Source organism: Polyergus mexicanus, unplaced genomic scaffold (genome assembly GCF_030449975.1).
Source record: "Polyergus mexicanus isolate NDT 795.1 unplaced genomic scaffold, iyPolMexi1.0 SCAF_17, whole genome shotgun sequence".
NCBI lineage: Eukaryota > Metazoa > Arthropoda > Insecta > Hymenoptera > Formicidae > Polyergus > Polyergus mexicanus.
Genome location: NW_027223337.1, coordinates 4,848,831 through 4,873,741, shown reverse-complemented (window position 1 = coordinate 4,873,741; position 24,911 = coordinate 4,848,831). Strand labels below are relative to the sequence as shown.

At 35.5% G+C, this 24,911-nt stretch overlaps 2 protein-coding genes across 6 annotated transcripts in view; one reads left to right on the top strand and one right to left on the bottom strand.

Moving 5' to 3' along the window:
• The window catches only part of LOC138940775 (apoptosis-resistant E3 ubiquitin protein ligase 1), an 86,114-nt gene that overhangs the window by 6,616 nt on the left and 54,587 nt on the right, over window positions 1–24,911 (bottom strand). Inside the window, exons 1-2 of one of the 5 annotated variants that reach the window (XM_070309982.1) lie at window positions 17,287–18,059; window positions 4,414–4,655 (exon numbers count right to left, since the gene is read on the bottom strand). The exons of 2 other annotated variants lie outside the window; for them this stretch is intronic. In XM_070309982.1, the coding sequence (XP_070166083.1) occupies window positions 4,414–4,528 (115 nt within the window). In that variant the 5' untranslated portion in view covers window positions 4,529–4,655; window positions 17,287–18,059. Of the gene's footprint in view, window positions 1–4,413; window positions 4,656–17,286; window positions 18,060–24,911 lie in introns of those variants that run through there. 2 more of the 5 variants (XM_070309985.1, XM_070309983.1) reach the window with 2 other exon arrangements.
• On the top strand, window positions 1,000–3,480 carry LOC138940490 (peroxidasin homolog). Its single transcript, XM_070309435.1, has 3 exons — window positions 1,000–1,133; window positions 1,366–1,853; window positions 2,137–3,480. Exons 1-3 carry the CDS (start codon window positions 1,040–1,042, stop codon window positions 2,485–2,487), a joined length of 933 nt encoding a protein of 310 aa, XP_070165536.1. The 5' UTR covers window positions 1,000–1,039; the 3' UTR covers window positions 2,488–3,480.

The following is a 24,911-nucleotide window of genomic DNA, read 5'->3' as shown; positions in this document are numbered from 1 at the left end:
AACCAGTTTAACTTAAATTTTGGATGTAAACATGCTGCTATTATTAATTCTTTTGTTTCAAATATTGTAAAAAATCTAAAATCAAATATAGTAAATTAAGCGACATTGTTTGTTTTATTGAAATTAATACTTTTGAATCAATAGTTTAAAATAAAATAATATTTTTCAATTAAATCCTTATTTAAAATTAAATAACATATGTATTAATCACATTAATAAGTTACCTTTTATTTAAACCTTGCTGAATAGCTTCAACTAATGAATGGCAATCTATAAGGTCAGATTTATTGAGATTTTCTAATTTTCGTTGCAAGGTACTTAGAACTGGTAGTAAATGAGAGCTCTGCTTTTCCGAAAAGATAAAGTTCTCATTGGATATCGCGCGTCGCGTCATCGCATTGGTCTGCAAGAGCCATAAGTTGATCAATCACATTCAAGCATTTTTACAACATAATAAGAATGCTAATTGGTCGATTTGCTTACGGCTTTACGGTTAAGATAAAAATTTTATCACGCACAATAGCAAGAATAATATCTTAAATAAATCAAAAAATTTGAAAAAAGTAACGATAAAAGTAACTGTTAAATTCGTTACTCGTTACCGAAAAATGTAACGAAGTTACTTTTTCCGTTACAAATAAAATTTGTAACGCCATTACCGTTACAGTTACCGAAAAAAAGTAACTGTAACGGTAACGGCGTTACAAGTAACGCGTTACTTCCCAACCCTGCTAAAATATAAATAAACAGGATTCACTACAAATCATAATCCATTGCCTCTTTACATTTTTTTTTCCGACATGAGATGAGGTGGATTTTTTACAGCGTCCTATCCTTAGATAACAACGCATTGTTAATTAATGATGCTTCTGTAATCAGTGTGAAATGGCATCCAAGATATTCGTGTACCGATAGCTCGGTATCATTGACAGAGGGAATGGGAAATGTCGGCTGCGATAATTTGCGTTACTTCACTTCCTTCGCATCCGTTTTCCATGGGATAGAGTGTCAGTCGTAAAACCGATCAGAACTGGGTAGAATGTGTCGCCACATCTTACTTATCGTTCTTACCTGCATCCTCGCGTTCGCGAACGTCGCAATCGCGTCATGTTTCGCCAACAAATACGAAAATGGTGAGGCTGCTACATGACATTTGATGAGAACTGTACTTTCGTCTATTTCACAAAAAAATTATATCTTTTATTTTGTAATTTAACTACGTATATCATTTACGCTGAAACTTTATACCGTTTTAATATCGCTTTTTTATGAATTGCTAAAATATAAAATAAAATGTAAAGTGGCAATAATTGTCGCCGTTAACTGATCTCGTTTGCTATTATTAAACTATTTAATTATCCATAGGATCACACGAGCGTGTGATATGCTCCAATCTGACCAACTTAAATACCGCTATAAATTACGGCGGGACACTCGTAGACGACATGATGATTTTTCAATCGCAGATAGATAATATTCGCGATCGATCGTTCCAGAGATACAGTAAGAGCTTAGTATCTTTGAATATGCGCGACTGCGGTATCAGAGAAATTTCCGGCTACGCCTTCAACGGTCTGATGTATATGAAGAAGCTCGGCTTGTCGTACAATAACATCACGTCGGTGAAAGATCAGTGGTTCGTTGGTTTAATATCTCTGGAACAACTGGATCTCTCGTACAATCATATCGTGTCGATCGAGTCTACGGCCTTCGAGACATTGCGGGGCCTTAAAAGGCTCGACGTCAGGAAGAACCGTTTGACATGTTTGGAACCGGCCCAACTCGCACCCATGGCGGGCATCGAGAGGTTTCATTTTTCCGGAAATCCCTTCACCTTTCGATGCCGTGGCACGGTGAGCGTTCCACTTCTTTTTGTCAAAAAAAAAAAAAAAAGGGGGGGGGGCGGAATAAGCGCGACACGACGCGGTGCGATGACTTTTGTAATTTGCTTCAAAATTAAGATCTCGAGAATATTTGTAACATAATATTGGAAGAAAGGAGAGAATGAAGATGCTGACATTTCGTTCCAACAATCTAACTGTTGCTCACGTTATCAACGACAGATCCCATTGTAATAAAAAAAAAAAAAAAAAAAATCGGTAGTGATCTCGAATCTAATCTTTTCTACTATTACAGCTGACGTTATGGTTACAAGATCTGGGCATAAATTACAAAACTGAGCAACACGGAGATGAAAACTGGTTGGACAGTATATTGTGGCTCTGCGCCGCGGACGATGGCAAGATAGCCGATTCCGAAGTCCTGATGAAGGAATGCGTTATCCTGAATCTATTCAATCAACTTCGCACTGGTCTAACCACGGCCGAGTCTTTTCCCTTATCTATTCCGCAGGAATGTATATACGCGAGAAACGAACTCACTAAATGCGTCACTACGGATCGCAGACGTGGCAGGGAAGTTATCACTAACGGACGCGTCGTGAGGAAAATGTTGCGACAGTTGATGGAATCGAAATCAACAGTATAATAGCAGCGGACTAATATTATAAATTTAAAAACAAATAATGCGTTGCCATAAAATACTTTACGTTAACATTTCTGATGTCAGATTTCAGGGTTGGGAACGTTACTCTATGAAAGTAACGCGTTACTTATTTTGTGTAAAAAGTAACTCGTTACCGTTACTAGTTACTGATTTTAAAAAGTAACGCGTTACCGTTACCGTTACTTGGAAAATAACGATTCGTTACTTTTTCGTTATGTTTCTGATTTTTGTAATGCTAAAATAAGTTATTAGATTATAAAATTATTTAATAATCAATATTAAATGTAATAATCTATGTTACAATTAAAAACTCTAAATTAGTCTCTATATAGCAAGCGTTTTTTATATTAAATTTATTTAATGATTCTTATTTTTTTATGTTAATATCTTTACTTTTAATATACTTATCTTTATAGGAATTTAAATTGTAATTTACAAATTTCAAATTTGTCGAAAATTTTTATCAAACATTGTTTTTAAATATCGATAAGAGAAATTTTGATATTATTAAGAGTGTATTCCAATATTCACTATCAGTATTGTAAAATCTATAATTTACGTTACTAAAGATTTTCAGTACTGGCAGTGACTATTAGAAAGCAGCCTATGATAGAAGGCTACAAAATATTTTTCAAAAAATACATCTATCTATTGAATAGAGATAACAATGAACCAAAAAGTAACAATAAAAGTAACGGCTAATTCGTTACCGTTACTGTAAAAATATAACGACGTTATCGTTACCGTTACAAACAGAAAAAAGTAATAACGATCGTTATCGAAAGAAAGTAACTGTAACGGTAACGACGTTACAAGTAACGCGTTACTTCCCAACGTTAACAAAATGATTTCTTTGTTTGCTAGACGGAACTGGTTTTGCCGGCAAATTCTTCATATATAATTACATAATTATCATATACTGATCTATTCATGTAAAAATGTTTAAGACAAAATAAATGTTCTTCTTTTCTGAGACTTTATTCTAGATACATTATCTTTCGTATCTAAGTATATATTTTTCCAAGGAAAATGTATGCGTTCTTTTTCAAGCTGCGGTTGAAAAATTTGTATTACATTTAACAGATATCAAACATGTTTCAAACGGTCCATACAAATTTTCGTATTAATTTAACATAATATGGATAAAATGGTGACACTAATACCATATTAATATTTTAACACAAAATAAATGCAAACCTCAAAGTAATATGAAATAAATTTTATATAAAAAATTAATATATTTTTAATGATAAAATTAATTTGGAAAAATGTAATTGATGGTTTGTAGTCGCTCCTATTGTAGAATAAAATCAACATTTTTTTCTGTAAATTTTCACAGATAAATCCTATCTCTAAGAATATAAAACATATCTATTGTGTAAAAAATTGAAAACAGGTGTATATTGTGTTATTTTAACACTTTTTTTCAGCTATTTTAATAATTTACTTTAGTTCAATTAACACAATTAAGCAATATGTTAAATTGACGTATAAATGTATTAAATATTTAACAAAAATTTTAACCAGAATATTTTTTAATAAGAAAACACAAATTGTCCAACTGTGTGTACCTTTCGTAAACAATTGGCCATTAAAAACTTGTGCGCTTTCGCAAATATCTATTCTCTAAGAGATTATTTTAAAAGTATCTTAATTTTTTCCACTATAATAGTAGAAAAGGTAAACATAAAGAGTGTACAAAGAAGTTGACTTTTATAGATTCGATAATAATTCCGTGATAAGAGGATTAATTCGCCGCACCACGCTGCTATACACGCAGATATGAGATATTTATAGCGCACATACGTCAGGTGCAAATTACGCAATATTGTATGAAATTGGGGTGTAGGCCCGGGGAACCTCTCGAGATTCGCATCAAACATTTGTCCTCGCAGAGCAGTTACTCACCGGAGGATGCGCTCCCGCTGGGCCGCAACGACATGCCGATGGATGATATCTCGCCGGCGAGGAAATCTTTGTTTTCGCGTTGTCCATTTCGGCGACCCGGGATTTTGTCTGGCATAATTCCCTCTCTCTTTCCCTATCTATCGAGGCTCTCTTCCCACCTGTCCGCCTGTCTTATCGTCGCACCTTAACGGCTACGGCGCGTTTCGTTCACCGTTGTCGCCCCGACGTCGGTTCCCGCATCTCTTCGAAAGATTATGTTAATCGTTCATATGCTTTTTTTCATATGCTCTTTTTCATATGCTTTTTAAAATGTCGCGTAAAAAATTAGTACCCATACAGCACTAAAGCTTGCAACAACATTGCTGCAATATTGCAATATTGCATATTGTAGTTTAATGTTGCAGAAATATTACAAGGACATTATTTTACAATATAACTTTAGTAATGTTACAGCAACATTCCAAAAATATTCCAAAGAAAGTATTCGATAATCGCTAGTTCATCCGTTTACCGCTATGCGGCGCATATTGCGCTATCTATACCGCATTTAATTTTTAGTCACGATTGTTATATAAAGTTTACAAAGAGCGACTAATAAGATTAAAGATATAATAACTATTTTTATTAGCTTAAATTGTATGATATAACCCCAACATAGGGGACTCAGACATTGAACTAAGAATTCTTTTAATAGTTTCCATTCTTATATAAAATCAAAAATTTGATAATAATTTTTTAACATGCAAAACATACTTCAGATTTTAATAAATAAATTTTGAGATTATCTGAAGACAAGAGAGATGTGAAAAAACGTGTATGCGTAAATCCACCACAATCTTTTTGCATATCTGAATATTTCGGATACAGAGATTGTGAATTTACAAAATTGCGAATTGAGTTTTTTCTTATTTCTCTTAGATATTCTTTGTCACTGAAGGAAGTCGAATGTGTACCGAAAAATTTACAATTTATTATTTCGTTATTATTATAATACAGAAAATCTATATACACACTAAATCCTGATTCTTATATGCCTAATTTCTTATTATTTTTTTCATATGTTAAAGATATTATGTCGATAAATATACATAAAGCATTATTGCATATATATTTTATATTACTATATTGCTGCAATATTATATTGCAATATTTCTGTAGGCGGACATTTTACTGTTGCTGCAATATCATAACAACGTTGCAGCAACATTTCGTAATGTTTCTGCAATGTTGCAATCTTGCAGAAAAATGTTGCTGCAATGTTGTTGCAATCTTGCGGTGCGGTATGGGTAGTATCGGAGTATTATTTTAATCATGACATATTTATCTTGTTGCTGTCGACTACGTAAAATTCGCGGTTCACGATATTAGAAAAAGAATAACGTAAAAAGTCAGCACGTATCCGAGAATTAGACCGTGAACAAGCATCATTAATTATTTCAATTATGTAAGCACCGCCCTTGTACGACTTATAAAGTACTGAAATTTTATCGCACAGAGAACGATGCACAAAGCGTGCATTTTTGCGAAACGTGAAGAAAAGAGAGAGACATCGGTGAAGCTTAATCTACGTCGGTGAAGACAAAGGGCGTTTATGCTTTTGCCGAGAATTAATTTAAAGATGGAAAATATTAATCACCCTTTCGCGCTTAACAATGCCCCCCCCCCTCCCGCTATGCTTGCGAACAAAAGAATAGACGGGGCAAAGCGCGATTAATTTCAATTATTCGTGGCGATTCGCGGATGCAGGTGAAAGCAAATAGAAGTGCGTAGGCGGCTGCGATCGAGACAAAGCCAATGAAGTAGAGGATGAATGAACATTAATTAGCAATTTATAAATCGATAACTGAGATGATTGATTTTACATTCAAAGAGAGAGAGAAAGAGAGAGAGAGAGAGAAAGAAAACAAGGGAAAACAAAAACAATAAATTTTCACGAAATTAATTCATTCCCTCGCGAGTTTTATGAAATACAACAACAAGTTGCATGTAAAATCGTTACACAAGAGTACCGTTTGATTGCTCTAGCAATGATAAATTATTATACATTAGACAAGATATTATAGGGGGAGAAAGGGTGAGAAACACTGTGTTAAATAGACACATGTTATATTCGCGAAGAAGGATTATATAGACATAGAAGAAGGATTATAGATATTAGCGCCGTAGCTATGGTATAATCTGCTTAAAAGCACATATAATTCAAGCTGTACATCATCCTAGGTTTTTAATTAACGGCTCATCGTAATCCCACGGAATAGCGTGGATTCATGAAGCAAGAACAATCGGCGGGGAATAGCAATCGAGAGAGCGAATGTCCGAAGTTGGCGAAAATTTAAATCCTTAAAGTTTCATCATTTAATTTAGAAAGTCGACTGGGTGCCGTGTAAAAATTCCACGTTGAAACACCCGCATTATTTCTACAGGTCAGTCGCTTCAATTCCTTAATCCTGTACGTACAATAAAATTGCAAATCTTATTTGATTTAGCGCAATCGCATTTTAAACTCAATCAAAGTGATAAACCGGAAGAAACTAAACGCATAAAAGATTAATAATGCGTTGCGTATATTCAATAATGTAATAAAATTTGTCATTAATTTGTACAAATAATTGAATTTTGTGTCTTTGAATGCATTTAATAGATTGGAGACTAAAGGAAAAATATTTTTATTACCAAATCGTATCGGAAATAATTGACTCGTCATTTTTTTTGTGAAAAATTTATCGCGCGTTCAATGCTAGTTGCAGAAACAACCGCGAAAATTCATAAATAAATAAAAATGTACAAAACAAAATAATACATATATGTATACGTACATACGTATATACCCAAGCGCATAGAGACGTATATGAAAAATGGACGTTTATCGATTTCCGATATTTGTACAATACAATTCGGCAGTGTTTAATTATAAATTATATGTACATGCATCAGATTGTCCCCTAATAGCTGTAGATAATATTAATAAGGCATTATATATGCTGGACATTTGATTGCTATGAACGGATTGTCAAGATTAATCACACGCGACGTGGAAAACGCGTAATTCGTACACATTGGAGAGAGGAGGTGAAGGGGGGCTGTCACACAATTAAAATTCCTGGGGAAAAAAGATAAAATTAATGCAATTTCGTGAAATCAGCGACTTGTAAAAAAATTTAAGAATGATACAAGACTCGCGATTTGCCGCGCGTCGATGCTGTTGTTGGCAATAAATTCTGATCCTTGAAACACTTATTGTTAGAGGTATCCAAAATATGTATAAAATTGTAACTATGACATCGAATGGTATATTAAACGTTTACTACACCGTAATATTCGTGAACGTGTGAAAAAATATTGCAAAGAATCCTTGAAACGTTTCGTTTCCTCGATGCAACGAAATTTCGAATTATTAGATACTTGTTAGCGAGATGTAAATGATTTTTCCTCGTAAAATTGTAGCAGGTTGTAAAACAGTCCGATAGCATCGGTTGTAAACCTGAAGATTTTATATTTCTTACGGGGAATATGATCGCGCGATTTCAAGCGTTGATCGGTCTTTTTCTCTTAAACGATGTGATATTTCAAACACTAATCTTTTTTACGACAAACTGCTGACTTGTACGTAATCCGCTTTACGAGAGAGGATAATCTCAAGACCGTAATACGGGGATCCGCGTTGTTGAAAGGCTTTGATTACCGATGTAAAAGAGCGACGAGAGAAGCGTGTGCGTCATTAAAAGTATGATTACATTATTCCGATTTCGATGATCCGATAAGTTGTCACACTGAGAGACCCATTTCGTTAAATAAAACAAAATTATTTGGTTGAACCATTTTGTTGACTAAACATGTAATTTGGTTTTATTTAATAAAAATTATGTTACTGGAGAGAAAGAAGTTAAATGTTACACTAACAAACTATTTTCTTTGCATGAAGTTGTTTATCTGAATAAAAGTTTATTGTTGCGATAACAAACTCATCCATCTCATCGCGTTCTAAATAATTGTATTTGTCCCTTGAACTTAATCGTTTAGTTGAATATCATAAGTTATTTTGTGCATTCATGAGTCATTGCGCAGTCAATTGTTATGCAGTGTAGTGTGATGTGCAGTATGCAGTGCATCTTCAATCATGGCGGATTCATCTGTCCGGGAAATACTGATTAGTCTCTCGTTAACGACGAGAGAATTGAAAAGATGGAGAATATAATCTATATATCTTTTTCTTATCGTATCACAAGAGACAACTGTCAAGTAAATTTCTTGTTGAATATGGATAAACTTTGGTTGATGTATTAGGTGTACAACTTTGTTTTGGCCGTTTTTTTTCCGAAATTCGAGACTTTATTGTAAAAAACTGGTTATATGTCTTTGAGGCGTTTTGAAATTGCTTGTTTAGTCACTCCCAATGATCGTGCCAATTCTTTTTGACTTTGACTCGAGTCTTCATTAAGTAATGCCTCCAATTCTGCATCTTCGAAAACCTTCTCTCTTCCACCGCTATGCCGGTCTTCGACGTGAAAATCACCGTTCTTGAAGCGTTGAAACCACTCACGACACGTTCTTTCACTAATAGCGGCTTCACCATAAGTATTTGAGAGCATTCGATGAGCCTCAGCCGCAGATTTCTTCATATTGAAGCAGAAAATTAAAACCTCCCGCAAATGATGAGAATTTGGCTCGTAAACTGACATTTTCAATCGAGAATAACTTTATGATGCAGACACAAATCGACTAATGTTTCTATAGGGTTATGTTGACAGATACCCAAGTTTATCGCATGACGTCTATGATCTATTTATTTCGACCACTACTTACCGCTAAAGCCATCTATAGGAAAACGGCGGAAGCAAAGTTGTACATCTAATAACAAAAGCAAATGTAACTGCAGTTGGAAAATTTGGTAATACTAACACACAAATGTGATTGAGTGAACAAAATTAAAATAAAAAACAACCAAAAATTTGATTTTATACAATTAATAATTTTGTTCACTGAACCAAATTTATGTGTTAGTATTATCAAATTTTCCAACTAAATTTTTGTTGTTGTATTAATTAAAGGATTTGTTTGCCCATATCTAAACAAGAGATTTAGTTGATTCGAAGAAATTTTATTTCATTCAACAAAATGGGTCTCTCAGTGCAACGTTCGAGACAATGCGATAAAAGTATAGAATTAACAATCGGATCGAAAAAGTTAGGAAAAATATGTTACAGACAAGCGAACGAACAAATCACGTCGCAAAGATTCATCGGCGTTTCATTCGCGGATCCGTATTTTTCGCGAGGTTCTCGCATCCCGCTCATATTTTTCAATCGACGACAGCCTCTCGTATTTTTCTCCCACAGAGCGTGTACGAGCCGGTGAAAATAACTTTCGCGCTAGAACAAAGAGAGAGGTCGCGGCAATCTGCTTAGACGGAGGCAACTCTTGACCTTTTCGAACGGATATCCTTTCCCCGACGTTAGGTAGGTCGGTACTTTGCGCTAACGGTCCTTTCGCGGAGCAACGGGGGAGGAAAACCGGGGCGCGTTATACGTACGTATGTATGTCACATATTGCTCATGGTTATGCATGAGAGCCTCGGGTTTCCGTGCGCGCCAAGATAGGGCACAGATCGATCGCGCGTTTTCCGCGTACCAAGTTTTGTGCATCACGCGCGATCGCGACTGGTTGATTACGAGATCTCGAAATTTACAGCCGCGTAAATCGATGCTGTCGAGGACATGCCAAGTGATATATTTTTCATGCTTCAAGACTTTAAGATTTCATTGTTATTGACATCATTGTTTGACGAATAAATTTATTCAATTTGATACCTATAACTTCTTATCTCCTCGTGGTATGCTGGCATCACTTTATTTCACGGGGCAAGGCACCGTGTATACAAAATGTAATAAAGTAATAAATTTTTCCTCACAGTCCCTCCCTGAATCATAAAATTAAAAAAACACCGAGTGTACGTAGATATATGAATACGTTTCCTGTGCGCACGCGGTGCCCGAATACACGCTTTCCATCTCTTTCATTAATATTTATATCATCCTCAGCAACGTGATGAACAAGACCAATAGCTACACGTCATGTTTTATTTCCTACCGTGCGTTCACGCGACTCTCGTTGGTATTTGACAGGCGTTTATAAATATCATTTCCGCGATAAATGGTGAAAAACGTGTTTACCCAGACTTAACGTAATCTGAATACACTGTAGTATTCATATGCGTCGCGTGGAAACGTAAAAGGAACCTTCCCGACGTACTTTATTTAAGTTTACGAAGATTCGCAAGACGACTGTTTAGTGACGGCATCTCATCGCGACGACGTTTAATTGCGATACGACCCCGTCGAATCGTTAATGACGATAGTATCGTAACGCGGCTACTCCGACTAATTGGAAACTCTATGGTAGGCGCGATACTTCCTGAGTTATGCAATTATGCGGAGTACAATGCAGAGCTTCGCTCTACGCGACACACATTCAATTAGTCGCGGCGTTTTATTCCCAGGTGTGTAATCGTGTGCGCTCGCATATTTGCGACGGACATCGGGAACGTGAAACGAGTCTTTTTTACCGCCACGATGAATTATGCATCCTCAGGGGGAGAGAAACCGTTTGCCCCGTGGGAACAGATAACGTTGATGTTCCAACATATCTAGGGTAAGGATGACGTAAAAGAGCGAAATAAAATTTTACCATACGATTTAATCCATTTAAAGTCAACGCTAAGAGCTTTCCCATCCATCAGATTATTCCAATATTCGATATATACATTTTAGGGAGAGAAACAAAAGACATTTTCAGGAAAAGTTAATATAAGAGTTCCGAGAGAGAGAATTCGTATCTCTACGTGCGCGTTTCGGTGCAATTTCGATGATATAATCATTCACTTATACATATCTCCTTTTTTATAAGTAGATCGCGGAAAACAATATGGCATTAAACTATCATTTGCGTCTTGCATCCAGATGTTCACCGGGATATCACCGCGTCTGATCATTGAAACCTTGTTGCGCGATTTCATACCTATAACACTTTCCAACTATCGTACCGAAGTAATTAACAGACACGTGCGTCTGAAGGATATTTGGCGGTTAGGAAGGATATACGTGGCATTAAATCACACACGGACACTCCCGGAACGGATTTAATTTGCGATTCTCCTGTGTACTGTGTAATCAAGCTTGGCGAAATGGTTTCCAACCGCTTAAGCGATATCTCGTACTCGCGTTTCCGATGCCCATTTCACCGAAGGTGTTGTGGGAGAATTCTCAGCCCCCAGCGATTTCTACGTGCAACTCGCGATTGTGCTCGTCGAAAATAATCTTCGATTCGAAGGATTTACGAGGGTCTCGTGTGGCAGGTCTATCTGCGATGTCGACAATCGTAAACGATATCTCAATCTCGTCTAGCGCGCGAAAAAGCGACAGATTTTTCCACCCATAAAAGCAATTTTATAAAATATTAATATTAACAAAATATTCTTAGGGCAATAATATCGTGTAATAGATAGTTTCGCCTTTAATACAACAAAACTTTTCTGAATCGATGAAATAAGTAATGCTTCATACAAGAAGACGATTATTTCATGCATGTACTCGTATATGTCTAACAATTAAAATTAATAATTAGTAATTTTTTCAGGATTGGGAAGCTAACGTCGTTACCGTTACAGTTACCTTTTTTCGATAACGATCGTTACTTCTTTCTGTTTGTAACGGTAACGGTAACGTCGTTACATTTTTACAATAACGGTAACGAATTAGCCGTTACTTTTATCGTTATTTTTTGGTTCTTTGTTATCTTATATCTATTCAATAGATGTATTTTTTGAAAAAATATCTTGTAGCCTTCTATCGTAGGCTGCATTCTGATAGTCACTGCCAGTACTGAAAATCTATAGTAAGGTAAATTATAGATTTTACAATACTGGTAAATATTGGAATACACTCTTAATAATATCAATATTTCTCTTATCAATATTTAAAAACAATGTTTGATAAAAATTTTCGACAAAATTGAAATCTGTAAATTACAATTTAAATTCCTATAAAGATAAGTGTATTAAAAAGTGTATTAAAGATATTAACATAAAAGATTAGAATCAGTAAATAAGTTTAATATTAGGTGTAAAACTTTGCTTCCGCCGTTTTTGTTTCCGAAATTCGAGGCTTTATTGTAAAAAACTGTTTATACATTTATGAATCAAAGTATTATCCACTCCCAATGATCGTGCCAATTCTTTTTGACTTTGATTCGAGTCTTCATTAAGTAACGCCTCCAATTCTGCATCTTCTAAAATCTTCTCTCTTCCACCGCTATGCCGGTCTTCGACGTGAAAATCACCGTTCTTGAAGCGTTGAAACCATTCACGACACGTTCTTTCACTAATAGCGGCTTCACCATAAGAGAGTATTCGATGAGCCTCAGCCGCAGATTTCTTCATATTGAAGCAGAAAATTAAAACCTCCCGCAAATGACGAGAAGTTGGCTCGTAAACTGACATTTTCAATCGAGAATAACTTTATGATGCAGACACAAATCGACTAATGTTTCTATAGGGTTATGTTGACAGATGCCCAAGTTTATCGCATGACGTCTATGATCTATTTATTTCGACCACTACTTACCGCTAAAGCCATCTATAGGAAAACGGCGGAAGCAAAGTTGTACACCTAATATAAAAAACGCTTGCTATATAGAGACTAATTTAGAGTTTTTAATTGTAACATAGATTATTACATTTAATATTGATTATTAAATAATTTTATAATCTAATAGCTTATTTTAGCATTACAAAAAACAAAAACATAACGAAAAAGTAAGGAATCGTTATTTTCCAAGTAACGGTAACGGTAACGGTAACGAGTTACTTTTTACAAAAAATAACGGTAACGGTAACGCGTTACTTTTATACAGTAACGCTCCCAACCCTGAATTTTTTTATATACAAATTTGATTCCCTTCATATTTATTCGCAATAAATTTTTTTTCGATAAATTTGCTCGTATTTACATGAAATGTGTGTGGCGCAGATAATGTCTCGCTCTAATGATTTTGCGTCGTATCTTTCTCAGGTGATTACGATTGCGGGCCGCTATACATATAGTGTCAGAAATTCTTTATGTAGCCTAAAGAAAAAGCTTTCCGGCGCGGTAAGTATAAAGGTTGAGGTCGTCCAGGGGACGATCGATACTTTTCCCTTCATCCACATATGTTACTCGCGTGTAACAACGAACCTCGGAAAATCAATCTCGCGTGAGGCAACGCATTATCCCTTATCCCTTAATTCGAATTTGCCGTCACGTAGTCGCGATTAGTAATCCGACTATATCCCGGCGTTTATCTCGGACGCGCGATCACAATTGCTTGAAAAAGTTCCCGGGTAAAATGTTTTACCCTTCTCTGCGCTTCGATGGGAAAAAAATAAACCCCCTGTCGCGCGAATGTTTCGCCTCGAAATAATTTCCGTTCTTCGTCTCGAGTCAGTTAGAGAAACACGGTAGCGGGATAATAACGCGAGGCGAGGCGAGATACGAGAGAGAAAGAGAGCGAATTATACATTTTTCGCCGCAATGCCGAGGTTTCGGAGAATCGATCCTGTACATTCATTTCGCGAAGCGTTGATCTATATCGAACGAGCCTCTTGCTCGCGAAAGCTTCCTTTCGATTCGTTACCCGCGTATAATGTAAGCGCATACATCACAATGAGAATGCTCCTGCATAAATTACGCCGCCAACAATGAGAAAGATGACGGAGGATGTTATCCCACTCAACGGCGTAGCCGCATCTATTTTTAAAACTAATTTACATTTCGAAAATAACAACAATTATCATTGTAATTAATCGCGGGTGTTCCGAGTTAACGAATAATAGCGACTGCAAAGGCGTATCAAATTTAGCGCCAATTATTTATCGTTACAACTGTGCACCTGACATGTATATATTTGTTACGTTAAATTTTCGCCCCGCATTATTTCATTAGTAGAATTACCCAGGCGATTAAAATTGTTAACATTTATATCGTTGCGGCATCAATTTTACAATAATCGTAGGAGTTATGTACTATACTATAGGATGAAGCTCTCGTATGTGAAAACATGCACTGAGAGACCCATTTCGTTAAGCAAAACAAAATTATTTGGTTGAACCATTTTGTTGACTGAACATGTAATTTGGTTTTATTTAATAAAAATTATGTTACTGGAAAGGAGTTAAATGTTACACCATCAAACTATTTTGTTTGCATGGAGTTGTTTATCTGAATAAAATTTTATTGTTGCGATAACAAACTCATCCATCTCATCGCGTTCTAAATAATTGTATTTGTTGCTTGAACTAAATCGTTTAGTTGAATATCATAAGCTATTTTGCGCATTTATGTGTCACTGCGCAGTCAATTGTTATGCAGTGTGATGTGCAGTATGCAGTGCATCTTCGATCATGGCGGATTCATCTGTCCGGCAAATACTGATTAGTCTCTCGTTAACGACGAGAGAATTGAAAAGATGGAGAATATAATCTATATATCTTTTTCTTATCGTATCACAAGAGACAACTGTCAAGTAAATTTCTTGTTGAATATGGATAAACTTTGGTTGATGTAACTAAAGCAAATGTAACTGCAGTTGGAAAATTTGGTAATTCTAACACACAGATGTGATTCAGTAAACAAAATTAAAATAAAAAAACAACCAAAAATTTGATTTTAACAATTAATAATTTTGTTCACTGAACCAAATTTGTGTATTAGTATTACCAAATTTTCCAACTAAATTTTTTGTTATATTAATTAAAGGATTTGTTTGCCCGTATCCAAACAAGAGATTTAGTTGATTCGAACAAATTTTATTTCATTCAACAAAATGGATCTCTCAGTGTGTAACGTGGCATTCTAGGATTAAGAATCAGTGTACGCGGGTCGTAGAAAAATCTAGGCAAATATCGCGAAATCCTGATAATGAGGGGAAAGAGAAAGAAAAACAGAGTTTTATTGCCAAATGATTAAAGATTAACCCACGCAAGAATAGTGAATCATATCCGCTGTATTTGTTTGATAAAACCAAATTTACTCCGAAATGAAAACAACATCGGTCACCAAGCATCGCGCGAAACAATGTCTTTTTTTGCCTGGCATATTTGTCTTCGACTTAAAAGAGATGGACTTTAAAGTTGGATGATGAAGATGAGTCCTTCGGAATCCGAAACTCACTCTCCCTCTCCTATCTTTCTCATCCTAATCTCCCTTTCTATAACAAAGTTTCGGACTCGTTCGTGCATAGATCCGCCATCGTCGGTGCCGCCCGATCATCGGTATCGAATTTCTAGCACAGAGAAATTCAACTTCGAGGAAACTTTGGTGAAGAGAAACCACCGATCGCATTATCCTGCAGTCCGGAAACTTTCGTCGTGACCCGAATGCGCTCATTCCGTCAGAAACGGAAATGAATTAACCATCGCCTTGTAATAGGATTTCATACACGCTCGTCCTTTTTTTAAAAAGTGCCGAGTTTTATGCTCCAAGATTACGGTACGGCGCGAATTAAGGGCGTGTTCCTTTAAACGTGTCGTCAAGCATCCTATCGTGGCAAAAACACTTTAAAAACAAATATCACCATCTCTGATACTGAGGAATAAAAAATATTTTCGATCGTATCTTGTCGGAAAAAATGAAGTTAATCGAAGCAAATTTATATATGGTTATTATTATTCATATTAATCTTTTTTATACACTAAGACTAAGAGATCCATTTTGTTGAATGAAATAAAATTTGTTCGAATCAACTAGATCTCTTGTTTGGATATGGTCAAACAAATTTTTTAATTAATACAACAACAAAATTTAGTTGGAAAACTTGGTAATTCTAACACACAAATTTGGTTCAGTGAACAAAAATTATTAATTGTTAAAATCAAATTTTTGATTGTTTTTTTTATTTTAATTTTGTTCACTGAATCACATTTGTGTGTTAGTATTACCAAATTTTCCAACTGCAGTTACATTTGCTTTTGTTACATCAACCAAAGTTTATCCATATTCAACAAAAAATTTACTTGACAGTTGTCTCTTGTGATACGATAAGAAAAAGATATACAGATTATATTCTCCATCTTTGCAATTCTCTCGTCGTTAACGAGAGACTGATCAGTATTTCCCGGACAGATGAATCCGCCATGATTGAAGATGCACTGCGTACTGCACATTACACTACACTGCATAACAATTGACTGCGCAATGACACATGAATGCGCAAAATAGCTTATGATATTCAACTAAACGATTTAGTTCAAGTAACAAATACAATTATTTAGAACGCGATGAGATGGATGAATTTGTTATCGCAACAATAAAATTTTATCCAGATAAACAACTCCATGCAAACAAAATAGTTTGATGGTGTAACATTTAACTTCTTTCCAGTAACATAATTTTTATTAAATAAAACCAAATTACATGTTCAATCAAGAAAATGATACAATCAAATAATTTTGTTTTATTTAACCAAATAGGTCTCTCAGTGTATCACTACCTTAATTTCGTACTATAAAAAGTTGTAAGAGGTTTATGATATAAATCGCCTAATTAATCTCATAAATTAATTAAAAAAGATCAAGAGAAAATAAAGCAGATTTTTTTCTTCAGCTATAATCATGAAAGCGTGAACTGAGATGTGATTTGCTGAAATGAGATTATGCGATTTCTTAACGAAAAGCGATGCGTCTTCTCCGAGATTAAGCTCCGATGATGTCTATGGCAAGTAATATACAATTATAGCGATTCGATATAGTTATAGTTTGTATACAAGCGTATGTCGTGTCTCGTAAAGAAGTGCGCGTCCGCTGTTTGGTACGAACGGATGTAGCGGGTGCAGTGGTAAACTTACGGTTTAAACCGACGGCGACTCCCATCTCTCTCTCTCTCTCTCTCTCTCTCCTGAGACTCTGAAACCTCGACTTCCAATACTTACTCGAAGAACGAGGGAAAGACAGGAAGAGACAAGAGAGATAAAAAAAAAGAAGAAATCTTATCACGCCATGAAAATTTGCACTTTCGAGATCACGATCGGCAGCCTTCAATCGCTCGTGAGCTTATGACACGAGAATAGTTTCTTCTCGCGAGAGAAGGGAAGAAAGGAAGTGATCCTAGAGAACGACGATATCTACGGGATTTCAGGTCGGTGTAAGGTGCGAGGCTGTGAAAATGGGAAGTGGAAAGATGGGGACGAGGATGCACCTTCCGAAAACACGGGTCGCTCCTACGTTCGACTAGATTCCGCTGATGGTAGCGATGGTGTTGTGTTAAGGGTCGGGTTGACCGCCAGCGTGTCAAAGGCTTTCCGCGCGACCAGCCTCGCTCGCAGCCTCACCGTTGACAAGGACGCTGTTTCTATCGCGGATGCGCTCGTTGACCGCGAGCATAATTCCCCGCGTGCGTGAGCGCGTGAAGAAGAGAGAGGAAAGAGAGAGAGAGAGAGATGACGACGAAAAGAAGAAGAAGGTGCGACAAGTGAAAGAAGAGGGACCGCGACAGACGTGCCAAATCTTGGGACAAGATTCAAGATTCGATCTCTTCAAATAACGCGATCCGATAACTGATAAGAACACGACTCTATCCCCGATACGACGCGCTCGCGCGGACTCACGTCAGGCCACTGCATGCGATACGATTACGCGGCCGGAGCCGACCCTCCGCGTCGCGCCGACCCCACTACGAGCAAGCGCGAGAGGACCACGCCAACCTTTTCTCTCTCTCTCTCTCTCTCTCTTTTCCTTTCTCTTTCTCTCTATCTCTCGTTACCCCCCGACGGGGGTATCACGCCGTCGACCTACTCATGTCGCCTTTTGAGCGCGGCCGTGCTCTCGTCTTCGAGGCGTCGCCACGCCATGGCCACGCCACCCCCGCGACCCGCATCCATCCCCGTAACGCAAAGTGTTCCCGATTGTAAAGCGCGCCCGATGTGTACCCTGGCTGTAACGCGCGCGTCAGTATCCGGGAGATCGATGATCGGTTTAAAAAAAAAGAAAAAAAAAAAGGGAGAGAAGAGGGAAATTTTGGGAAAGGGGACCGTAAATGGAAAAATCTAGAGAACACATTCAAATATTTTTCATGAAATGATATGAATGCATTGCTATGTATGTGAATATCACTAGAGTTGGTAACGTTACTTTATAAAAGTAACTCGTTACCGTTACCGTTACTTTCTTTGAAAAGTAACTCGTTACCGTTACCGTTACTTTCTTTGAAAAGTAACTCGTTACCGTTACCGTTACTTTCTTTGAAAAGTAACACGTTACCGTTACCGTTACTTTCTTTGAAAAGTAACTCGTTACCGTTACCGTTACTTTCTTTGAAAAGTAACACGTTACCGTTACCGTTACTTTCTTTGAAAAGTAACACGTTACCGTTACCGTTACTTTTTTTAAAAAGTAACTTGTTACCGTTACCGTTACTTTCTTTGAAAAGTAACTCGTTACCGTTACCGTTACTTTCTTTGAAAAGTAACTCGTTACCGTTACTTTCTTTGAAAAGTAACACGTTACCGTTACCGTTACTTTCTTTGAAAAGTAACTCGTTACCGTTACCGTTACTTTCTTTGAAAAGTAACTCGTTACCGTTACTCGTTACCGATTTTAAAAAGTAACTCATTACCGTTACCGTTACTCAAAAATTAACGAATCGTTACTATTTTCGTTACTTTGTTTATAATATATTAATTCGATACTATATAATATATCAATATTAAATTAGTATATTATAATTAATACTAATATAATACATGAATTCTTAATATTAATATAGAAATACCAAGTTTACATTTTTATATTTCTTTATTAATTTATAATATATATAAACCATATAACAAACTATATAATAATATAAATTCTTAGTCTCTTAAGGTAATTCACAATCTTTCCTTTATCAAATAAATTTTATCAAAATATTTTATTTATTTTTAAGAGAAGTTGATGCTCCACGGTATCATCATTTAGATGACACCTTTGCGGCTTTAATATAAGAAGACGATTGATTGGCTATGGCATTCTTATCATGCGTAACGCGTTGACGCATTCTATGTTCCAGAGCCATTAGTCAAAAACAAAGTAACGATAAAAGTAACTGTTAAAATCGTTACTCGTTAGTGAAAAAATGTAACGGCGTTACCGTTACCAATACAGACAACGAAAAGTAATGCCGTTACCAATCCGTTGCCTAAAAAAAGTAACTGTAACGGTAACGGCGTTGTGATATTCTGTGTATGTGATATTCAGGATTGGAAAGTAACACGTTACTTCCTAATCCTGAGTATCACATACACACTGGCACTGAGAGACCCATTTCGTTAAATAAAACAAAATTATTTGGTTGAACCATTTTGTTGACTGAACATGTAATTTGGTTTAATTTAATAAAAATTATGTTACTGGGAAAGAAGTTAAATGTTACACTAACAAACTATTTTTTTTGCATGGAGTTGTTTATCTGAATAAAATTTTATTGTTGCGATAACAAACTCATCCATCTCATCGCGTTCTAAATAATTGTATTTGTTCCTTGAACTTAATCGTTTAGTTGAATATCATAAGCTGTTTTGCGCATTCATGTGTCACTGCGCAGTCAATTGTTATGCAGTGTGGTGTGATGTGCAGTATGCAGTGCACCTTCAATCATGGCGGATTCATCTGTCCGGAAAATACTGATTAGTTTCTCGTTAACGACAAGAGAATTGAAAAAATGGAGAATATAATCTATATATCTTTTTCTTATCGTATCACAAGAGACAACTGTCAAGTAAATTTCTTGTTGAATATGGATAAACTTTGGTCGATGTAACTAAAGCAAATGTAACTGCAGTTGAAAAATTTGGTAATACTAATACACAAATGTGATTCAGTGAACAAAATTAAAATAAAAAACAATCAAAAATTTGATTTTATACAAATAATAATTTTGTTCACTAAATCAAATTTGGGTTTTAGTATTACCAAATTTTCCAACTAAATTTTTGTTGTTGTATTAATTAAAGGATTTGTTTGTACCCATATCCAAACAAGAGATTTAGTTGATTCAAACAAATTTTATTTTATTCAACAAAATGGGTCTCTCAGTGTGCATAACCTTGATGCAAAATGACTTGTCAAACACACTGGAAAAGTTTAGTCTTTTATCTCGTGGAATATTCCCTCGTATTTTAAATAAGGAAATATTTATCGCGAGAATATCTTTTTAACGATTACAAAATTATAGCTAAATATGTTAGATATTATTTCTTATCATCGAAAGTACCATTTTGTCTATTATCATACATATTTTGCCATAATGAACAATGCATTTCGCAAAACCGGTGATATAAAAGAACGCGCGATAGTCACATAAAAGTCACGAGACGCTCTGAAAAGAAATCTAAATTCAACGAGAATATATACCGTTGAGATACGAGAGAGCATTGTTAGACACGTGACTGGGTTGGAATCGACATTCGCGAAAATCGAACAATTGTCGGGGAGCATTGCCAAGCGGAATGTACGTCACGCGAGTCCCATTCTCATCTCGCAAGGATATTTCAATAACATCTTCGACGAAAAAGCCGCGGATGAATCTATTTGAACGAAATAAATTCGATAGAAATGTGCAAACGTTGATCTTTTTTGAATTTTTATTTAAAGAAACGCTTTTCATCGACAAGATAATAATTTTCAAACTCTGAGCCATTTCTCACATTTCGTAGTACAAGAAATATTTCGTCTCGCGATTATATCTTTATAAATTTTCATGTTGTATGAGGCAGATAAAAATCAAGTAGAATTTTTTAACTTTAGAAACTTAATGTCGATTACTTGAAAGTTACGTCTCATTACGTCGTTAACTATACTACATATCTCAATACTTTCGCGGGATGACGTCAATTTCTTTTGTGTATCGCACGATAAAATACTCCATAAGAGAGAGAACTTTAACGCCAGGTACGGAGATGCATTTCGCTTCTTGCAGAAAACAAAAAGGACTCCCGCTAAGTAGAACGACACGATCTCTCGCTGAATCTCGATTGCCAATTTGTAATTGTATAAAATGAGGAGAATCAAAATTTAAAATTATATAAGATATACGCGATATAGCAATATATCTGTATAATAATAAAAAAAATCGATTTCCCTTGCGAAGTATAGAGAAGAAGAGTATATAGAAATAGGTGAACGAGATCATCTCGAATAAAATTCAAAAAGATGAAAGCTTTTTACATATAGCAGAAATCTTATCTTTTCCAATATAAATTATGTTCGATTAACTTAGAACTTCGTTCCGATTTTCAAAATTGATTTAGAGAGAAATAAGATATATTTAGATAGTAAAAAAAGGCTTGTCATTCTGAAACAGAGAGAGAGAGAGAATTATAATTAAATAAATATATATATATATATATATATATATATATATATACAGGGTGGGGTATTTATATTGAGACACCTAAATATCTAAAAAATAAAGCAAGATAGAAAGAAATGTTTCGGACAAAAGTTGTTCGGTTCTAAGGGGGATCATAAGATGGTGCCATTAGTTTGACCTTGGGTGGAGGCGCTTCGAAGATTTCAATGTCAATCTTGTTTTATTTTCTTTACACCAATTGATGCGTTTCATTTTTTTAGCTTAAAATATTAAGGTAACATTATTGCAAAATAAATAATTTTATGAGATATTTCATAGTTTATGTAAAATTATCTCGAAGTAAAGTAATAAAATAAAGTATAAAATATCTCGTAAACTATTAAACTTCTGGCCATCATACCCCTGTAACTTTTTATGCAGAATATTGCAAGAAATTGATTTATGTAAAAAAATTAAGATGTTTTCATAATAATAATAATAATAATAATAATAAAAAAAAAAAAAAAAAAAATTGAAATTTCCGAAGCACCTTCAGCCAAGATCAAACTAATGGCACTATCTTATGACCCCCTTAGAACCGAACAACTTTTGTCTGAAACATTTCTTTCTATCTTGCCTTATTTTTTAGATATTTAGGTGTCTCGATATAAATGTCCCACTCTGTATATTTAAAAAAAAAAAATTATATTTTCTCACAGATATATTTAAAAGTTCAATAATAAGATACTTTAAACAAAATATTAAATTATCATAACTGACAATAAAAACGATATAAAAATTCGGGATACCCTATATAATTTTCATTTCTTTTAAATCTTTTAAGATTTTCTCTCGCTATTCAAATCTCCCGACAATTTTCATTTTAATATCGAGACTTCGAAATAACCTGATGGCAATATTCTCGCGCCTCGACGAATCCGGAAGACGTAATTCCACTGACATTTCGCGTCCGGAAAACGACGGAGACCGTAATTTCGTCGAGATCGATAAAAATGATTCCGACGTCGCACTATAGTGTAGGAGCAACCTAAAGGAACATTGCCCGAGCACATTGCGATATTGGTTTCGGACTAGTTCGGTCGTTAAAAATTGGGCTTGTACTTTTTCCGATAATTACGACCTGTTCCTCGTCGAGTGGCGACAAAATTATCTAGCTACTATAAAAAACTAGAAGAATTCCTCATGTCGAATAATACGAATAATAGTTTTCGACTATTGACGATGACGACGCTTCGTCGGCATACAAATGTTTGCCATAAACGACATACAAATGTCCAATTATCTCGATGTAATTAATGCAACGCAAGTCGCAGTCTCGATGTTCGAGCTAATTACTCAAGCTTAATTGAAAAGTTATTTGATAGCAAGATTAAAAACAGAATGCCTACTCGAATCTTGTAAAAAAATTCCCTGAAGATTCCTTGATCTTCCAGATATTTTTATTCAAAATTCCAGGTATAGAAAATATTTTAAAGATTTTTTGATGTTATTTCCTAAAATAAATGTTTTTATTCTACGCGTTTTCTAACGTTTTTCACCCATACGAAGGAAAAACGCAAAGCCACTTAAGTTTCAAGTGTTAGATTTACAAATGTACCGGAAAAAAAAAACTGAATAATTTTTGTTAAGATAAAATTTTTTTATCTTGAATAACATTTTCATTTTTTATTATTAAAAATTAAAATAAATGAAATGTGTTGTATATTCAATATTTTGTTAAAACATTAAATATATAAAAATAAAGATAGATATTTATAATATATTTTAACGGATTGCCTGCTGCTTATAGTATAAAGAGCAAAATTATCAGAGAGATTTTTTTTTAAATTCCTCGAGTTCCTATAAAATTTCATGAGAATTCCCTGATTTCTTCACATACAAAAATATTCTCTGAGGATTCAGGTTTTCCATGTTTTTCCAGGGAGTAAACATCCTAAAAAAAAAAGCCCCCTTTTCCGTTAGACGACACAATATTACTTATCTTTCTTATAACATTAGCGTATTTATGTGTCCAGTAGTAGAATTAACGTCATCATTTGCAACTTTTAACTGCTCACTCAAGTTGTAACGCGACGATTAAAATATCGCGGCAACTAACTTTAAATAGTCTTCGATTTCCCTCGAATTTTCTCGTTCCCGGGGATCGCAAATCGAGCTATCCGCTTGAACGAACGCGCGCGAGGAGCCTGTAAACATACCTTCCCGCATCGATTGCGGAAAGTGGTCGAAACGAATAGTCGTGCATGTCCGACGACATCCACTCTCGGAGGTGGATCGATGCGGATCCGAATGCCGCGTGTATTTATTCATTATTCATTTTCAAGGCTTCATCGCCATTCCGCACTCGCTAACCAGAACCTAGACAACCTTCGACGCTCTGGATTTCTTTCGCCACAAAACGCAGCGGAGTTTGCGCCACCAGAAACGCGGAAAGAACGTCGCGTCTAATGTGCAATTTCCATTATAAGTGCTAAACTCGAGACGGCGAATAGAGAACGCTTTGATAACAATACTCGAGGAATGTTCGTCGAATTACAGAGAGACGCCAACAAACGATCCGTACTTAGTTAAGTTAAATCTTTTGTTATCGATAACTATAGCCGTTTAACCGAGTCTATATGCTCATGTCAAGAATGACTATAACTTAACTGCGAAGCAAACTACACCCGATATGTCTATTCGCGCGTTGCGAGATACGTTAATAATTGTAATTTTGCGCGCGAGCCTATACTTTTCCCGTGTATCAATGACAGTATCGCGTCGATTAATTTGGCGCAACATCCATTATCGGTTATTGAGAGAAAGAGAGAGTAAGAGAGAGAGAGAGAGAGAGAGAGCCACACGCCATTAGGCAAATAGCGTTTATCGGTTAGTGGATATGATATTAGTATAGCGTTTCTCGATATTAATAATTCGCATTAAATTACGAGCGTATGTCGATATGTCACGACATTGTTTCCCTTCCGTTCTCCGTTAAAAAAAATATTTCTTAAGCAGTGGATGTATTTCAGATCAGACTTTTTCCTCATCTCGTCATTATCATTCGAGACTAATTCGCTCAATTACGCGGCAACTGCATCGCTATTTCCTAAGAAAAAATTAGAGCGTGATGAAGAATCATGGACG